Below are 15,688 nucleotides of genomic sequence, written 5' to 3'. Positions count from 1 at the left end.
TGGTGCCCACCAGAGCTGAAGAGACAGCTCACATAATCTGATTTTCATACATACCTTGACTTAGTCTGGCACTGTTCAGAGTGTTCTGGGCATACAAAGTGACTGCATGTCACTGTTCTTCCCTCTAACTGCTGCTCCCTGGCTCTTTTGGTGCTCCTGCAGCTGGTCTGCCTGACCTGAGTGTAACCTCTCTGATGAAAAGGCCTTCAATGAGAAATCATCTCAGAACTGACTTAATTGCATCATTTTATTTCTCCTTCCTTCATTTGGCTGTACCCAGCTTTCAGAATAACTTTGATCATTTGGAGGCAGAAAAATTCATCAATTCAGATGAGGCTTTAGAAACCTAAATTGATAGACTGGTGGACAGGAATGCTTTAAACTGTAATGTCATGATTTTTGTATCATTGCTTTTACTTACTTTGAATTTAAATAGTCCTAGACCCAAAGACAAACTTCTGACCAGTTTTTTTTTTTTCAATACTTTTCCAGATTGGTCGGTCAACAGAGAGTCCTATAGACTTTGTAGTAACAGATACAGTTCCTGGGAGTCAGAGTAATTCAGATACACAGTCTGTGCAGAGCACAATATCAAGGTTTGCCTGCAGAATCATATGTGAACGTAACCCTCCCTTTACAGCAAGAATATATGCTGCAGGATTTGACTCCTCAAAAAACATTTTTCTTGGGGTAAGGGAATTCTCTTTCTTTTTTCCACTATAAGTTCATTGCACGCTTATTTTTTTTAATAATTCATAACTCCAGCCAAATCAAAGGTGCTCATTGATGTGATTTCTTTTAGGAGAAAGCTGCAAAGTGGAAGACATCAGATGGGCAAATGGATGGACTAACAACAAATGGAGTTCTTGTTATGCATCCTCGTAATGGATTCACAGAAGACTCCAAGCCAGGGGTGTGGAGAGAGATTTCTGTGTGTGGGAATGTGTTCAGCCTCCGTGAAACCAGATCAGCTCAACAGAGGGGGAAAATGGTGAGAGGAGTGACCAGTGTTTGATGCAACCTGTTTAAAATGGTGCAGCCATTAGGGGTATAGTTTGGGCATAGAGCTGGAATCTGCTGGAATTCCACGTAGTTGTCACCTCTGCAATTAGTTACACTGCCTCTTATGTGTTTGTCTGGGTGCACAAAGGTGTCTTGATGAACATGAATGACTGAGTCTATCTGCAAACTAGTACTTAATTGCACATCTAGGCTGCTCTCCTAAACTGAGTTTCCAGTCTACTCTGTATTTCTGCAAGCTCTCCTGCACATTCTACTAGTATTTTCCCAATTCTCCCTTGTTAGTTTATGCTTTTCCCACTTTTCCTTTTTTATAGAATAATGAAAAATAGATATAATTTTAATGGATATTCATTTCCATGTTGGCATTCTGAGTTTTCCCTCCTCCTTTTGTTTGCAAAGCATCGGTGACATTTCCAGGAGATATTTGGGTTCAGTATGACCTGGGATGTTTCAGCAAAAAGAAATGCTACATTGAACATTTTATGCAGCATATTTAGCTAGGAGTGCTAATGGGAGAAGGGGAAAGCCACGTGTTAAGGGGTGCTTTAATAAAAGTCTAAAATATGATGGAGGACTAAAACAGTCTTGTGGTACTCCTTGAGGCATTTCAAGTAACGTAGTTGAGAGTGCTATAGGGATGGAATAGAGAGTTGTTAAGATGGGAGAGGAGCTTTTCTTGACTCAGTGTGGTCTATTTTAATGCACACTTTAATCTCTTAAAATGCTGGGGTGGGGTTTTTCCAAAAAAAGGAGGGCAGAGAGAAGCTGATACTGGGCTCTCTATGGGTGTCTTGTGGACACAGTCAGAAGCTGCTTGAAACTTTGATGGGTCTTCCAGGCAGATTAGTATTGTGGAAGTGCACGTTGTTACTCTTCAGAGCCCCTTAGGTGACGGCTCTCGGTGTCTGTGTCCATGTCAAGGTTGAGAACGAGACGAACCAGCTGCAGGACGGCTCCCTGATCGACCTGTGCGGGGCGACGCTGCTGTGGCGCACGGCCGAGGGGCTGGCGCGCACGCCCACCGTCAAGCACCTGGAGGCTCTGAGGCAGGAGATCAACGCAGCCAGGCCCCAGTGCCCCGTGGGCTTCAACACCCTGGCCTTCCCCAGCATGAAGAGAAAAGATGTTGTAGACGAAAAGCAGCCGTGGGTGTACCTGAACTGCGGCCACGTGCATGGCTACCACAACTGGGGGAACAAAGAGGAGAGGGACGGCAAGGACCGCGAGTGCCCCATGTGCCGCTCCGTCGGCCCCTACGTGCCTCTGTGGCTCGGGTGTGAAGCGGGATTTTATGTGGATGCCGGACCTCCAACTCATGCATTCAGCCCCTGTGGACACGTGTGCTCAGAAAAGACAACTGCATATTGGTCCCAAATTCCTCTTCCTCATGGTACTCACACTTTTCATGCAGCCTGTCCCTTCTGTGCGCATCAGCTGGCTGGTGAGCAGGGTTACATCAGGCTCATTTTCCAAGGGCCTCTCGACTAACACAGGTGTTCCCAAGGACTGCAGTAAACTGATAAGCTAAGCGATTCTCATTTTTAAACCAACTGTTTTTCGTATTCTCTGGGCTTTGCTGGTTTGCATTAAGATGAAGAATTTTTTGGTTTTTTTGTTACAACAGCTAAATCCCTCTTTATTGAGAAAGTCTGGAAATAGAAGAAATGGGGGGAGAAGGGGGAGACCTCCTGCTTTTTTTGGTTAATAACTACTTCTGAAGAGGTGAAGGAAGTGTTGTAGAGTGAACTTCAATGCCTTCAGTTTAATGGTTTTTGAATCACATGCCCACAGTGTTTGAAAGGTGTTTCATTCTTTTTGTATATGGAGGGTAAATAGTTCAAAGAACATTAGTTTACAGCTTGGATGCAAACATTGTAAAATATAACATGTATATTAACTCTTTTCTATTTATCTTTATTATTGAAAATATTTAGAATGTTTAGAGAGTAGCATGGTCATAGTGTGTTTACATCCAGCAATTGGATATGTAGAGTAGTTCTGGATGGAGAAGAACGTGGGATGAAAATGGTAGAAAAATCTTTTAATCTAAATTACTGAGTTCTTAGAATAGTTAAAATGCTTTTTAAACAAAGCTAATGCAAATTATGATGGCATAAAGTTGTGCTTTAACCATGTTGAAAGGTAGCTAAGAAGGACTCCTTAAATTGTCTTTTTGGTAGGACTGTACTTAAGATCTGGTTTCGAGAAGAATATTTACCAGACTCTTCGAATATGCAACTTAGTCTAGATTAAGGATTTTTTTCTCCCTTCACGCTAACACTTCTCTTTATTTAGCATTAGTGACATTTGTGAGGGTTTTTCCAATGTTAAACATGAACAGATCGGAAAGATGAGGCTTGTTCTGTTCCTTGCTGTTTGGGGGTGGGGGGCCGGGACAGGGGAGAGGTGGATGTATCTGGGCATGTGTGTGGGGAGCAGTTTGTGACCTGGCCACAGTCCCAGCCTGAGAGGGGTTTGTCAGCTGGATGCTCAACAGCCTCCCAGCTGCTGAGTGATGGGGGGGCCTCAGGCCTGGCCTTTGTCCCTCTGCCAGGTGCTCATCTGGGCCACACAAGGAACAGGTGGAGCCTGGTAGCCAGGAGATGTGTCCCTGCATCCTCGGGCAGCTGGGCACAGCTGGCAGTCTGTTGGGAGAGCTGGGACTGGGCTGGGCTCAGACCCTCACTGTGAGATGCTGCTGTGGGCTCTGTCTGCTCTCCTCTTCCTCCCCCTCCTTCCCCTCTGTATCCACCAGAAAAGACCAGTGTACTACATGCAACTCTGCTGCCAGCCCACTGTGTTTCATGGCAACCTGACCTTTTTAGCATTGATTTGAGCTTTTTTGGCCAGCTTTGTACATTTTTTTTAAATATGTACTGTATAATTGACAGTAAGAAAATTTCTGTACTTTATAGCAAAGCTTTAGCTTTTGTTTTTCTTTGAAGGTGTTCTAAAATTTTCTTTGTTTAAAGAGACCTTTGTTGCTTAGATGTCATGAATTACTTACTTTGACTGTCAATTATTTCTCCATTTTTAAAAAGAAATGGTATATATTGTTTGGTTCACTCAGGAAATGCATGTGTCAGGAAACCTGTACTATAAGTTCAGTTAGCTGTCATGTACAAGTAACTGCTGTTACTCCCTTTCCATAGAAATATAACTGATTTTGACATTTTCCAGATTATATGCATTAAGTAATGAAACTTATGCAGCAAGAAATCCCTGTATTGTAGTTGTTCTAATCATCTTATTCAAACTATAGTATACTGTAGTTTTAATTTTTATTTGCAAATTAATTTATTTAAACTACGTGAGTAAACACTTTTCAAAAACAGAAATTCTGGGATTGTGGCTTTGTTTCCAGGAGATGGGAAAGGGCTGGAGATGGCCCTTCTGTTGTCATCTCAGGTGTCACCTCTGTTCTGCACATATGGATTAAGAGCACAGAGAAGCAGCAGCTGTAAAGACTTTGGACGTTTTCCCTGGTAATGGCTTTGAACGGCTCCTTTCAGATGTGTCCTCTCAATGTGTTTTATATTTAACTCTGTGTTAAAGGTGAGATTGCTGTTTAAATGACACAGTTAAATGAGTAAGTTACAAATACTGAAGTGTAAGCAAAAACTGAACTAAGTTTTAAAATTACAAAGAGCTCTTGATTCTGTCTTCCACAAAATCAAATTGACATTTCTCTGGTCCTGATCTTGTTGACTACAGGAACATGAAAAACCAGAAAAGAACACGATGAAAGCTACAAAGCAGTATGAGTAACACAGAGCTGAACTGTGAGCACAGATGGAGCATGGGATGGTAGGAGGAATATGGGAAGTGCTGTTGGAGGCCCAGCTGGAGGCTGATGCAGAGCCAGGGGTGCAATTTGGTACAGGCACACCCAACTGCAGAGGGGAAGAAGAGAGGGTCATGCCCAATGTGCAGCCCTTATTAAAGCCCTACCCCATTTACGATGGTACATTATGCTTACACTGTACTTCTCTACCCCACTCCTCACCCCCTCAAAAAAAAGACATCCAAGACAAAGGTATCTGAGCAGAACTGGCTGTGTCTCTGGGGAGTGTTAGGCTAAGGTCACTCTTCAGTCTGCCCCACATTGCCCCCATTGCAAATTCTGCCTGGTTTGTACTTTTCTTCACCCAATTTGGGCTTGTTTAATCCCATTTTTAGAAGGGTGGAACATGGGCATTCAAACACTTGAGACAGGGAAGTCCTCCCGTCAAAGGCAGAAATAGCAATGTTTGAGTAGTTTGAGGAGCAAGTTCCATCATCAACAACAGCATCTCTAGCTCTGGTACCCTGTTTGAGTACCCCCAGGCTTCTGTTCTTTGATAAATGATTGCAATAGTCCTCTGTAAATGGTAAAGTGAATTTCAGATTAAAAGTACTCAAACAGATGGCTGAAGCGCTCTGAACTTTAAGGCCAATCCTTTTGAACAAGTTTTGTGCTGCAAGAGGTGGCACCTTGCTGGTTTTAAGACAATCACAGCTCTACTTGTGACAGCCTAAAGCAGCCCCTTGCAGCTGCAAAGACCAGCTCCAGGTGAGATCTGTGGCCTTCACCTGCTTTTAAAGGTTTGCTGGACTGGCAAGAAGCAATGGTGATGCAAGCAGCAGATGGGACAGGACTGTTCCCTGGGATACCACTGCAGGTATAAGGGATTCAGTGGGAAAATCACATTAAGTGTGGGTACTTTTCTAGTCTTAAAGTTCAGTGAAGCTCTGCAGAAGTGCCTTTGGATATGAGCAGCCGGTTTTCTGGTTTGTGTGTGGCTGCCCTGATCTGGGCAGTGCAATGTGTAAAGCAGGTGATTTAATGAACTAATTTGCCTTTCAGCTGTAGGAAATTGCATGGATTTAACACTGCCAGAAAGCAGCAGCTGGCTAATAAAGCCCTTTTGTTTTGTTTTTGTGTTTTTTCCCCAAGCAGAAGTGGGGCAGTGCAGGGTGCTGGCAGGAGGGCAGGAGCATAGACAGGGAGGTTGCTGTGGCTCTCCTGGGGAGAATGGAGTGCTGTGGTTCCTTTGCTGACTTGGCCACTGGGTTGGAGCAGCCCCAGGAGTGCCTGGTGTGGCCCTGAGCAGTGTGGTGCAGGCTGGGGATGAGGCCTTCTCATCCCAGCTGTGCAGGGCTTGTTACACCTGCAGGAATGAGCCTGGTCTTCTGGACAGTTTAACATGAAGTCACCTCAGGAGACTCCTGTGTTGGAAGGTGCTCTGCAAATCCCATAGTGATCCTGCCATGACATGCTTGATCTCCTCCTGAAGTGACACTTTCTAGGCTCAATTCTAAAAATACATTTCCAGTTTTGCAATATAAATCTACCCTCATGCCTACAGCTACTTGCATGCTGTCTTTCAGCCTGGATTAGGCCTGGTTGCTGTTGAATTAGACCAGATTTCGTGGTCCTTGTCTTGGCTCATCCCTTTCTGTAAAAACACTGGTAGAGCTCGTCTATTTTTAATTGTAGCACTTGGCTTTAACATAAGGGCTGTGATCATCCTAGAAATGCAGTTTCTAAGGCTCTTTTGTGACTGTGGCAGATCACTTTTACCTGCAGTGTTGTGCATACTGTAAAGAAGATCTAGGAAAGCATCTCTGCAGGAGCTGTGATGGTTCCTGTGACTTGGACCAGGGATCCTTGGCAAGTGTCTCCTCTGCAGGGCCAGCAGCAGTCCTGCCCCTCCCCAGGTGCTGCTTTCAGGCCAGCAGCAGGAGCTCAGTCTCCCATTTCCTCCTGGAGAACAGCTTTACATCACTGTGCTGTTGGGAGGCAGTATCATCCTCCTCCTATATTCCAGTGGGGAAACACCAATGGGTGCTACTGCACCAAGAGCAGCCAGCACCTTCAGCTCTGGTTCTTGGTCCACTTCCATATCTGAAAGCAAAAGGGGGCAGATTTAAAGAGCAGAAAAAATGGGCTTTTATTCCCTCAAGCCTTAGGTGCCTCTGTGAGAGCAGCCATGCCAAACCCAGCCTCTGGGAACCACAGCAGGACCTGTGGCCTTGGATGCACATGAGGCTGGGATCAGTGCAGCCTTAGGGAATGGCATTAGCTGTAAACCCCAGTGCCTGAATCTTTATGTTTCTGCCTTGGACCCTCCTGCGATGCTGCTGCCCATCCTCCCTGTGCCTCCCAGCCCTGGCAATACAGCCCATTCCTCAGTCACAGTGATCAGGTGCCTGCAGAAGCAGGTCCTGTTTGCCTTGCCCAGCACAAGCCCTTGTGGGATCAGGAATGCATCGCCTGGGGCTGCATTCCTCGAGGCTAAGCTCCAGGGAAGATGAGTAACCAGAGGCAAAGTGCCAGCTCTGGCAGGCAGGAGCTCCCTGCCCACTCGCTGCCACTCTTGGGTTTGTTGCTATTGTGCCCAGCTCCCAGTCCTTGTCCTACTGTCCGTCTTGCAGGGCTGGCAGGAGGGGATGGGAACCAGCACCAGCATCACTGTTTGCTGGCTGTGGTGTTTGCCTGGCTCTGCTGGTGAGGATATGTTTGTGATAGCAGCAAAGCACCAGCAAATCCTGGGTTCTGCCAGCCCTGCAGAGAGCCCATTGCTCCCATGCAGGGGGCTGAGATATTTCATGGGAGTACAAATGACCTCAAGATCAACTCCAAGAAGGACTTTCCTGGTGCAAAGAAAACTTCTCTGCAATTTGGCAATACCTGCAATATTGTAATGTTTTTATTTTGATTTTGGACCACTAAACAGCTCTGAGGCAGGAGGAAATAATTAATCTGCTCTGACTTCCTTCCTCTACCTTGTCTACATCTGTAGTACCAGCTCTGTGCTGAGATTGCCATTGGAGATCTGCTGCCTTCCATAAAAACAATGAGAGTGCAGTTCTTTGGAGTTGAAACACATGCCAGGCTGGTCTATTTTTCCTTTTTGTAGTGGAAAGGTCTCCTGAAAAGCCTTCCCCTTTTCCAGCCCTGGCATGGCACATGGACTCCTGAGGATACCCTGTGAGGGCTGCACGGAGCGTGAGCGGCACAGAGAGAGGAAGGAGGACATGATAGTTCATGTTGTCAGTCAGATTTAAGTGTGGTTAAATACAGTTAAACCAGTGGGAAAAACTCCTTTATGTCTGTTTTCTTTGCTACTCACTCCCAAAATTACCTGTCTGCTTATTTATACAATTGTCTTGACCCTTATATTTGTTTCTGTTTCAACACCCCCTGAAGAAAAAAAATTAATTTCACTTTTCTCTGCAAATATTTATCTGAAAGTTTCTAAGTCGTGTTCCTTGTGATTATGCCTTTTCTTAAGTGATTCTATTAAAATATGTGAATTTTAATGCATTGGACTATGTTGGTTGGACCCAGGACCTGAAAAATGTATTTTGAGAGTGTTTTTGGTCACCTAGTTTTCAGCCTAGATAGGGTTTCCCTTCAGTCTGTCCTGGAAAATGCTGGAAAACAAGCTGGTCAAGGATGAGAGAAGAACAGTGGCTTTCCTGGGCTCTTGGGAAACACTCTGGGCTGAAGGGATCCACTTCTTTCCCTGGATCATGCTCAGATTCCAAGTGCCTCCCACTTCCCAGCTCTCTGTAAAATAACTTTTTAATAAAACCATCTTACACTTGGGATCTACCCATCATTCCCTTTGGTTGGCTGCAGTTTCAGAGCTGGATGAACATGTAGCCTTCAGTGCTTCCATATCTACATCTCTCCAAAATAATATTTTTAGCTGATCCCAGAAGATTTGAAACAAAACAAATGCATGCAGCAATATTCTAAACTTGCCTGGATGCAAAGCTAAAAACTGCAGCTTGCTGTCATGCGCTTGATGAAAGGAATTGAGTCAACTCATCCTTTCCAAAAATCCCATGCTTGCTTTTTTTTTTTTTTTTTTTGCTGTTGTGTGGGAGGAGGAGAGAATTAGTTATTCAGTGGAATGAGGACAATTAAAAGCAAATGCAGCTTACAGTGATGCCATCATCTGTTCAGTGTGCCCTAAGCAACACAGAGGTAGCCTGGCTTCTTAACTGGCCTCTTTCCCTTCTGTCCTGTGCTTCCCATTGGCACAGGGGTGGCAGTTTCCAAAGTCTCCATAGGACTGTGCTGCAGGTGTGCCCATTCTAGCGTTGCCTGGACAATCCCCTGAGTTGTAACCTCAGAGGGGCTGGAAGACCCTAAACTGCCGTAGATTCAGAGGTCATGATTGAGGCAGCTCTCCTGCCCAGCCTGCCTTTCCCTGGAGTGTTGCTCTGTAGTGGGGACATGTCCATGGATCCCAGCCCAGGATGAAGCTGTGGTGTCACCTTTGACCATTGCTGGAGGATGAACATTGTCTGAGATGGGTCACAGGGATTTGGGCCTCCCCACAGCCTGTGGACACAGTGACCATCTGGACACTGCTGGGCCCAGGCTCTGCACAGCAAAGCTGTTGAAGTAGCTTGTTTCACTTTTGAAGGGGAGCTAAAGGAATCAGCAGGCCTTTAAATGCCACCTAACTACCCAGGGCATGGATGTTTAATACTTTTTCACTTTTAATACATTAAAAGTGGATCCAGAGCAGCTTTCCTGAGGAGGCAGGATCAGCAGTGCCAATGACCTCAGCTTCACCATCACTCCAGGGGCTTTCAGTGTTACTCAGCAATTTTTGCCAGCGTCACTCGTTATCACTTGGAAATCTCACTCCACCTGTTCTGGAGCAGGAGCAGCAGAAGGTGTGTTCAGGCACCTTTGGGCAATGATGAATCATGCTCATGGCAAAGTCCTTGGCAGTTCCTGGCTGCTGACTGCCAGGGAAAGCTGTCACCAAAGCAGGCTAAATGACTACACAAAAGTGGGGTTTGCCTGGAGCCTGTGCCAGCTCTAAAACCCCCAGACAACAACCCATCCCCTTGGGCCTTACACCAATATTGCCAAATACACATTATTCATACAGTGGAGAGTTTTTCATACTATAGAGGCCTGGGATTAGTGTTCCTCACAACAACATAAATATATTTATAGCCCATGCGTGTCTGCATTTTGTTATACTTACAACTTTGTAGGCTAATGGTTAATAAAGCCAGGCTCTCTTTATGCTTCTGCAGCAAAGAATACGTTGAATAGTATCATGCAAAAAGTTTAGGATCTGCTGGCTCCAAACAATCTTTCAGACTGTAATTTAGGGGCTCATTCACAGAATAGAAGGTATAAAAGTGGTAGTCTGAGGTTGGCTTCCCCAGGACACATCCAAGAAAGAGAAGAGCAGCTATAGGAGTCCCCAGGATGGGGCATACTTAATCCACCTTTGCTCTTGATACTCAAAAAAATCAGGGTGTCTGGAGTTCCTGTACTATTTAAAAGGGAAAAAAAAAAAACCCAAACAAACAACAACTACCAATAAGAGTTCCCAGGTTACATCAAACAAGTTTTTTGCAAGTTTGAGATGCAAGTTTCTTTGCACCAGCTGATTTAAAAATATGTTATTCATCGTGTAACTACAGATCCATGCAATGTCCTCTCCTTCATTTGTCTGCCCTGTGGCAGGGTGGTTCTACCCAAATACTTCTTCCAAGTGTTTAACATCCTTACTCTTTCAAAATCTGCAGTAATGACTCCACCATGTCTCCAGGCAGCCTGGTCCATGGCTCAGTTATAGAACTCATAAACTCAGATCTACTCTAAAACTGTAGAACTCATAAACTTGTATCTACTAAAGTAAACCGAAGAGCAAGTTGGGACCAAATATCTACCTACTGTTTAGGGTTTGCTTTCTTAAAGAAAAAGAAACAACTCAAAGCAAAAGCTTTCATATTCCAGGCACTGCTGCAGAATTTGGAAATAAAGCAAAAAAGCAACTTCCTGCAAAACGTATCGATTGGCACCTTCCCCTGTGTGACATTGAATAAATTTGTCCAACAAATAGACCTGGAAGGAAAAAAAAAAGGAGGAAAGGTGCCTACAAAGCTGTAAACCCCTGATATTCATTTTATTAAAATTTAATGAGGCTTTATTAATAATGAATGCAGCCAGGAAGACGGGAGAAGAGCAGTGGAATGGCCTTGAGATTCCTCGTTAGCCAGATTTCTCTACAGAACTGGGAAAGAAGAGGGCAGCTGGAAGCAGCAGTCTGCAGCAGGCTTTGTGGACTGCCTACATTGGTGGAAGAGTATTTTAAGTGGTTTTTCATTAAAAGCTGAACTGAGGGTGAGTTGTACGCATGTCCTGTAAGGAAAAGATGCTCCTGAACTCCGATGCCTTGAGTATAGCATGGGGAATTGGGGTCATTTCCTCGCTGATGGTGATTTCCTGTGTGAAGTTAACTCTGTCTCCTTGGGTCTCCTATCCCACATGGTATCATCTGCACAGAAATCCAGCTCCTAGCTCTTCAGGAGCTGATCAACCACCATGGCAGTGGCTGATGTGGCACACAGAGCTGGGGACATGATGGATGTTACACCTTGAGCACAAACAACTGCCCTGCCTGTTCAGCTCACAGCAACACGGTCTGCACCCTTTCCTTGGGTGGCTGCGTTACCCTGCACGATTCATGGGGAGATGCAGCACATCCGTGACTTCCCTTTCCCAGTTGCCAGGCCAGCTGCCTTATCAAAGAGAGGAATGGAGCTGATTAGACACGGCCTGTTTTTTTTTCTAAGCCCCTAGCAGTTGCTTTAAGGCTTATGTGGGTCTTTAAGATTAATTAAAGCTGTATTTGGATGTCCCCCTAACTATTGCTAATAGGTTCTCTGTCTTGTGGGACCTCTTCTGTTCCCTGGAGTTTGTAGTATCGTTCAACTGACCACAATTTGATCTGCTTCTTGAAGGTTCCAGAGTAAATTTGACTTGACCCTGCTGAGTCTGGATTTCTCTCATCTCTCTTAACTGTTGTTTAAGCTCTTCTCTTCCTCATCTGGCCTGTATTTCCTGTCTCTGGTTCTTACTATGAAGCATGTTAATAAGCATCTGGATGCCATTAACATGTCTTGTGAGAACAGAAGCAGGATAAAAAGTAGAAATTGAAAGCAGAGCCTATGTAGAAGTAAATCTGTGTTCTTTTGTGTTTCCATCAGGAGCAACCTCCCAGAAGAAGATATCTTTGCATCTTTCTCATGCTTGTGAAACAGACCCCTAGGCCTGACTAATCCCAGTCAGGTAGGTATAAAAACACAGTTTGGACAAGTTTGGTTGGTTTTTTTTTTTTTTTTTGACAAGAGTTGCTATGTGGCAATAAGAAATGCTTCCAAGGATCCAGGAGGTATTAGAAAGAGCTTGGCTATGGTCATCTCAAACACCCCTGTCCCAGTAAGCATTCCTCTTCTGGAACAAAAAGGGGCAGGACAGAAGAGTGCTGATCACTTTTCCCCCTTACTTTTCAGGGCTGGGTGAATCCACAGAGCATATCTGAGTCTCTTTTGAAAAGTCACCAGCAGATGAAGTAATTTGAGGCCTCACCAACACCACAGTTTATTCAGCCAGCTGCGTAGGTCTCTTAACAGAGGTGCTTTTTAATACAGCATGTCAAGTGCTGAGAAATATCACTTTGATTTTGACATACTCCCCACCAAGGATGATGTGTTTTCTGTTATGTGTTGTTGTCAAGGTGAAGAAATGAATTAGCATGGATTTTTAATTGCTTCAATGTTGAACTCTGATATAAGCTGAAAGGGAAACATCATCCTAGATGAATAAAGATGTGCTGCAAGAGCTGATCACCCTCTGGTGAGAAGCCAAGCTCTCCAAATGCAAGGAGGAGATTTCAGTGTTGATTCTATCTCTAGCTGCATTGAATCAGTTGCTGGTTCCTACAGATGCCTCTGCTGCCGCTCGCAGACACCAGGGAACAAGAAAAGACACGACTGTCTGAAATCCAGGTACTCCTCATTTCTGGAAGTCTGGGGAAAGGCTGCCATCTGCTGTAATGCAGAGCGGTTGCTGGAAATACATTTGACTTAAATCAAACCCCAGCAGTAGCTCTGAAGCTGAGATGAGCTCAGGATATGAGCAAACTGTGCCCTCAAAGACCTGATGATGCTTTTCACACAGATCCCTCTCCTAATAATGGCTGTTACCTAGCATGCCCTTAGAGGAAAAAAATCTTCCCTGTGGACCTGCTTTAATCCCTGGGATTTCCAGTCAAGGTCAAAGACAGAACTGAGGCAGAATTCAGAAAGCTGCTGGCTGGGCCAGCCTGCAGTGAAGGTGCTGCTTCCTCAGTTTAATCTGGCACCCTCATCATTCCACAGCCTCTCAGTTGCAGAGTTTTAAAATGCAGAAAGGTGTGTGGTTTTCCTCTCAGCAGTATGTGTGTGACACCTACACTAGCTACGAGTGAACTTGGCTGTACCCTCTACCCACAGGTCTTGCAACCTAGACAAGAGCAAAGTCTAAAAACATCTACAACTCAGGGCCTTTATCTCTGATCTTTAAAATGAAACTGAGCCCTGTGGTACCTAGAATCAAATTCTTCTCTTTAAAAGTCACTAAGATGCCAGCTCTACTCCCTCAGTACCAATATGGTCCATTTTTTCTGCACTTTTTTCTTTTTTTTTTTTTCCCAACCATCACTTGCTTTGAAACTACACATTTTGACTCACACGTATTCTCAGAAACAAGAGCTTTTTGCTTGCCTGAGGTGCTGCTTGGACCAGACTGTTTTCCATGACACTTTCCTGAAAGCACCTCACTAGAAATCCTCCTTTTGTAATGTTGGAGTGGCCATGGCTGGATTGAAAGGGAGCAGTGCATATAACAAGCTAGCCTGGAAAGCTGACATAAAGAAAGCCAGAGCTCCTGATGACTCAGGTATTGATGTACTCCATCAGAATAAACAGTTATCTGATAAAATGGACTCACTCCAGATACAGAAGAAAGAGCTTTTAATTTTATGTGGCCTCTTTACTGGAGACCAAGAGAAACCAAGAACTGTGTGAAATGCAGCCACATCTGCAACATGTCTAAGGTGCTGAGGAATGACCTGGAGCCAGGAGGAGCGCTGCTACCCTTGCAGACATGGAGGAATACATGCCAGGGCATTCAGGAGCACCAGGAGAGACTTGGCATCCCAGTTTTATGGGTCATCCTTATGTTATTACAGTGTCTTGATGGCATCTTCTAAGAAACTATCCTGGAAAGAGCCATGGGAAGGGGTAGCCCTTGAGGTGGGCCAGTCAGAGGTCTGAACCTGAGTTCCACCAGTTAGCATTTGGTTGACATGATAAAAATAATCTTCAAAATTGTCATCTGTGTTAATTTTGAGAGCCAGTTGCCCTATAAAACTGGCATCCCATTCTGCATGTTCCTAAGCTCCTGTCAAAAGGTTTCTTGTGGCACTGAGCACCACACTCCACTTAAACAAGGTCTGGAAATATGTTCCCTGCTACTGGCATGAAATATTCAGTCTTAATATCCCTTCACATCACTTGAGACAAGAAGAGCAGAAGCTCTCCATCTGCCTTCTCTGCAGTGTTCATTACTTTACATATTTCTTTTATATCCCTTACTTCCTCCAAGTAGAGCTTTTCCTCGAAGGTTGGTTGTTCCTATCATTGCTTAATGCTGCCCTTTTAGAGACAAGATTACCCACTACACTCAGGGTTCCTGGGGGACCTGCCCCTCTAATTACATTTAATCACTATTTTCCCTCACATTCCCTATGGATTGCAGTACCTTCTTCAGTTTTTAGCAAGCTGAGCAAAGGTTTTCTATGGAAAAATGAAAGCTAGTGGTACCAGGATCCTGTAAGCAAAGACCTTCTGAAACACTATGACATCTCAAGGAAGGAGGTCAGGTATTCCTAGAGATGACCCAGCTTTTACAACAGTTGGCTGCAAGTTATGCCATTGAGCAGTAATAAACATTTCCTTATTTTTTTAATGTCTCTTGTATCTGAGAAAACATTGAGCTACTTTGTTCTTTTTACTGTTTATTTTCCACAGCACAAAACTCACTGTTTCCCATTTCTTTTCCAGGAAGACTCTACCGAAGACTCCTGAGCTGGCGTGAGTGTAGGAAAAAACCCTGTCATATTTCTGTTGTTTTATAAGAATGCCAGTTTAACTCACATAGATGAAAAAGCAGCAGTAGAAAGATTTTCCTGGCTAAAGCTACTTGGGGTTGGAGTTTTTCCCTGGAAGAGCCTTTGTGGAACTATGTCCTGTGTGCCCAGGGTAAGGGTGTTTGTTGGGCTGAGTCACACTGCCCTGCAGAGCTGACGTGGCCCTAAGCAATCAGTAGGAAGCACAGATAACTGAAATGCTCCCATAAAAGCAGACTTTGTGGACATAAGCTGTACGTGAGGAGGTAGACTGACAACAGAACAAGTGAACTATGCTTGACTGACTCACAATTTCCTCACCTCACCAGCTCTGCTGGCTGTTCTTACCCACAGCGATCCAGACTGTGAACACCACAGTTCACAAGCCCAGCCACACCACGTGCCTTGGGGAGCTTTGTTATGCTTTAAAGCAGCCTTTCTTCTCAAAGTCTCCAGAAATCACCCACTGAGTCTCCTACAGTCTGGAGGAGAGGAGGTTTCTCAGGCTGGACTGGCGTTGTCACTGCCACCACGGGGTTTAACAGAAAGGTGACAGTCAGAAAAGGAAGCAGCAGGAGGCAACCTCATGGCTGTCATCCTTTCCTTCTGATCCACAAAGATGATGCAGCTCTAGTTTATTTTTCCCAAGGGGAACAGAGGGCTTTGCTGTTAATACAAAATGCAGC

At 44.7% G+C, this 15,688-nt stretch overlaps 1 protein-coding gene across 4 annotated transcripts in view; it reads left to right on the top strand.

Annotated features, from left to right (window-relative positions):
- PELI1 (pellino E3 ubiquitin protein ligase 1) overlaps nt 1-4,361 on the top strand; it is a 42,860-nt gene extending 38,499 nt beyond the window's left edge. For all 4 annotated transcript variants that reach the window (XM_071424667.1, XM_071424648.1, XM_071424638.1 and 1 more), the window contains 3 exons: nt 493-690; nt 803-991; nt 1,945-4,361. In XM_071424667.1, the coding sequence (XP_071280768.1) occupies nt 493-690; nt 803-991; nt 1,945-2,511 (954 nt within the window). In that variant the 3' untranslated portion in view covers nt 2,512-4,361. The remainder of the gene's footprint in view (nt 1-492; nt 691-802; nt 992-1,944) is intronic.
- The last annotated feature ends 11,327 nt before the right edge of the window (nt 4,362-15,688 follow it).

Source organism: Agelaius tricolor, unplaced genomic scaffold (assembly GCF_023055355.1).
Source record: "Agelaius tricolor isolate 1412-34295 unplaced genomic scaffold, bAgeTri1.0.p SCAF_1, whole genome shotgun sequence".
In the NCBI taxonomy this organism is placed as follows: Eukaryota; Metazoa; Chordata; class Aves; order Passeriformes; family Icteridae; genus Agelaius; species Agelaius tricolor.
Note: the sequence above shows the minus strand (reverse complement) of the source record. Positions and strands in the feature narration are given on the sequence as shown.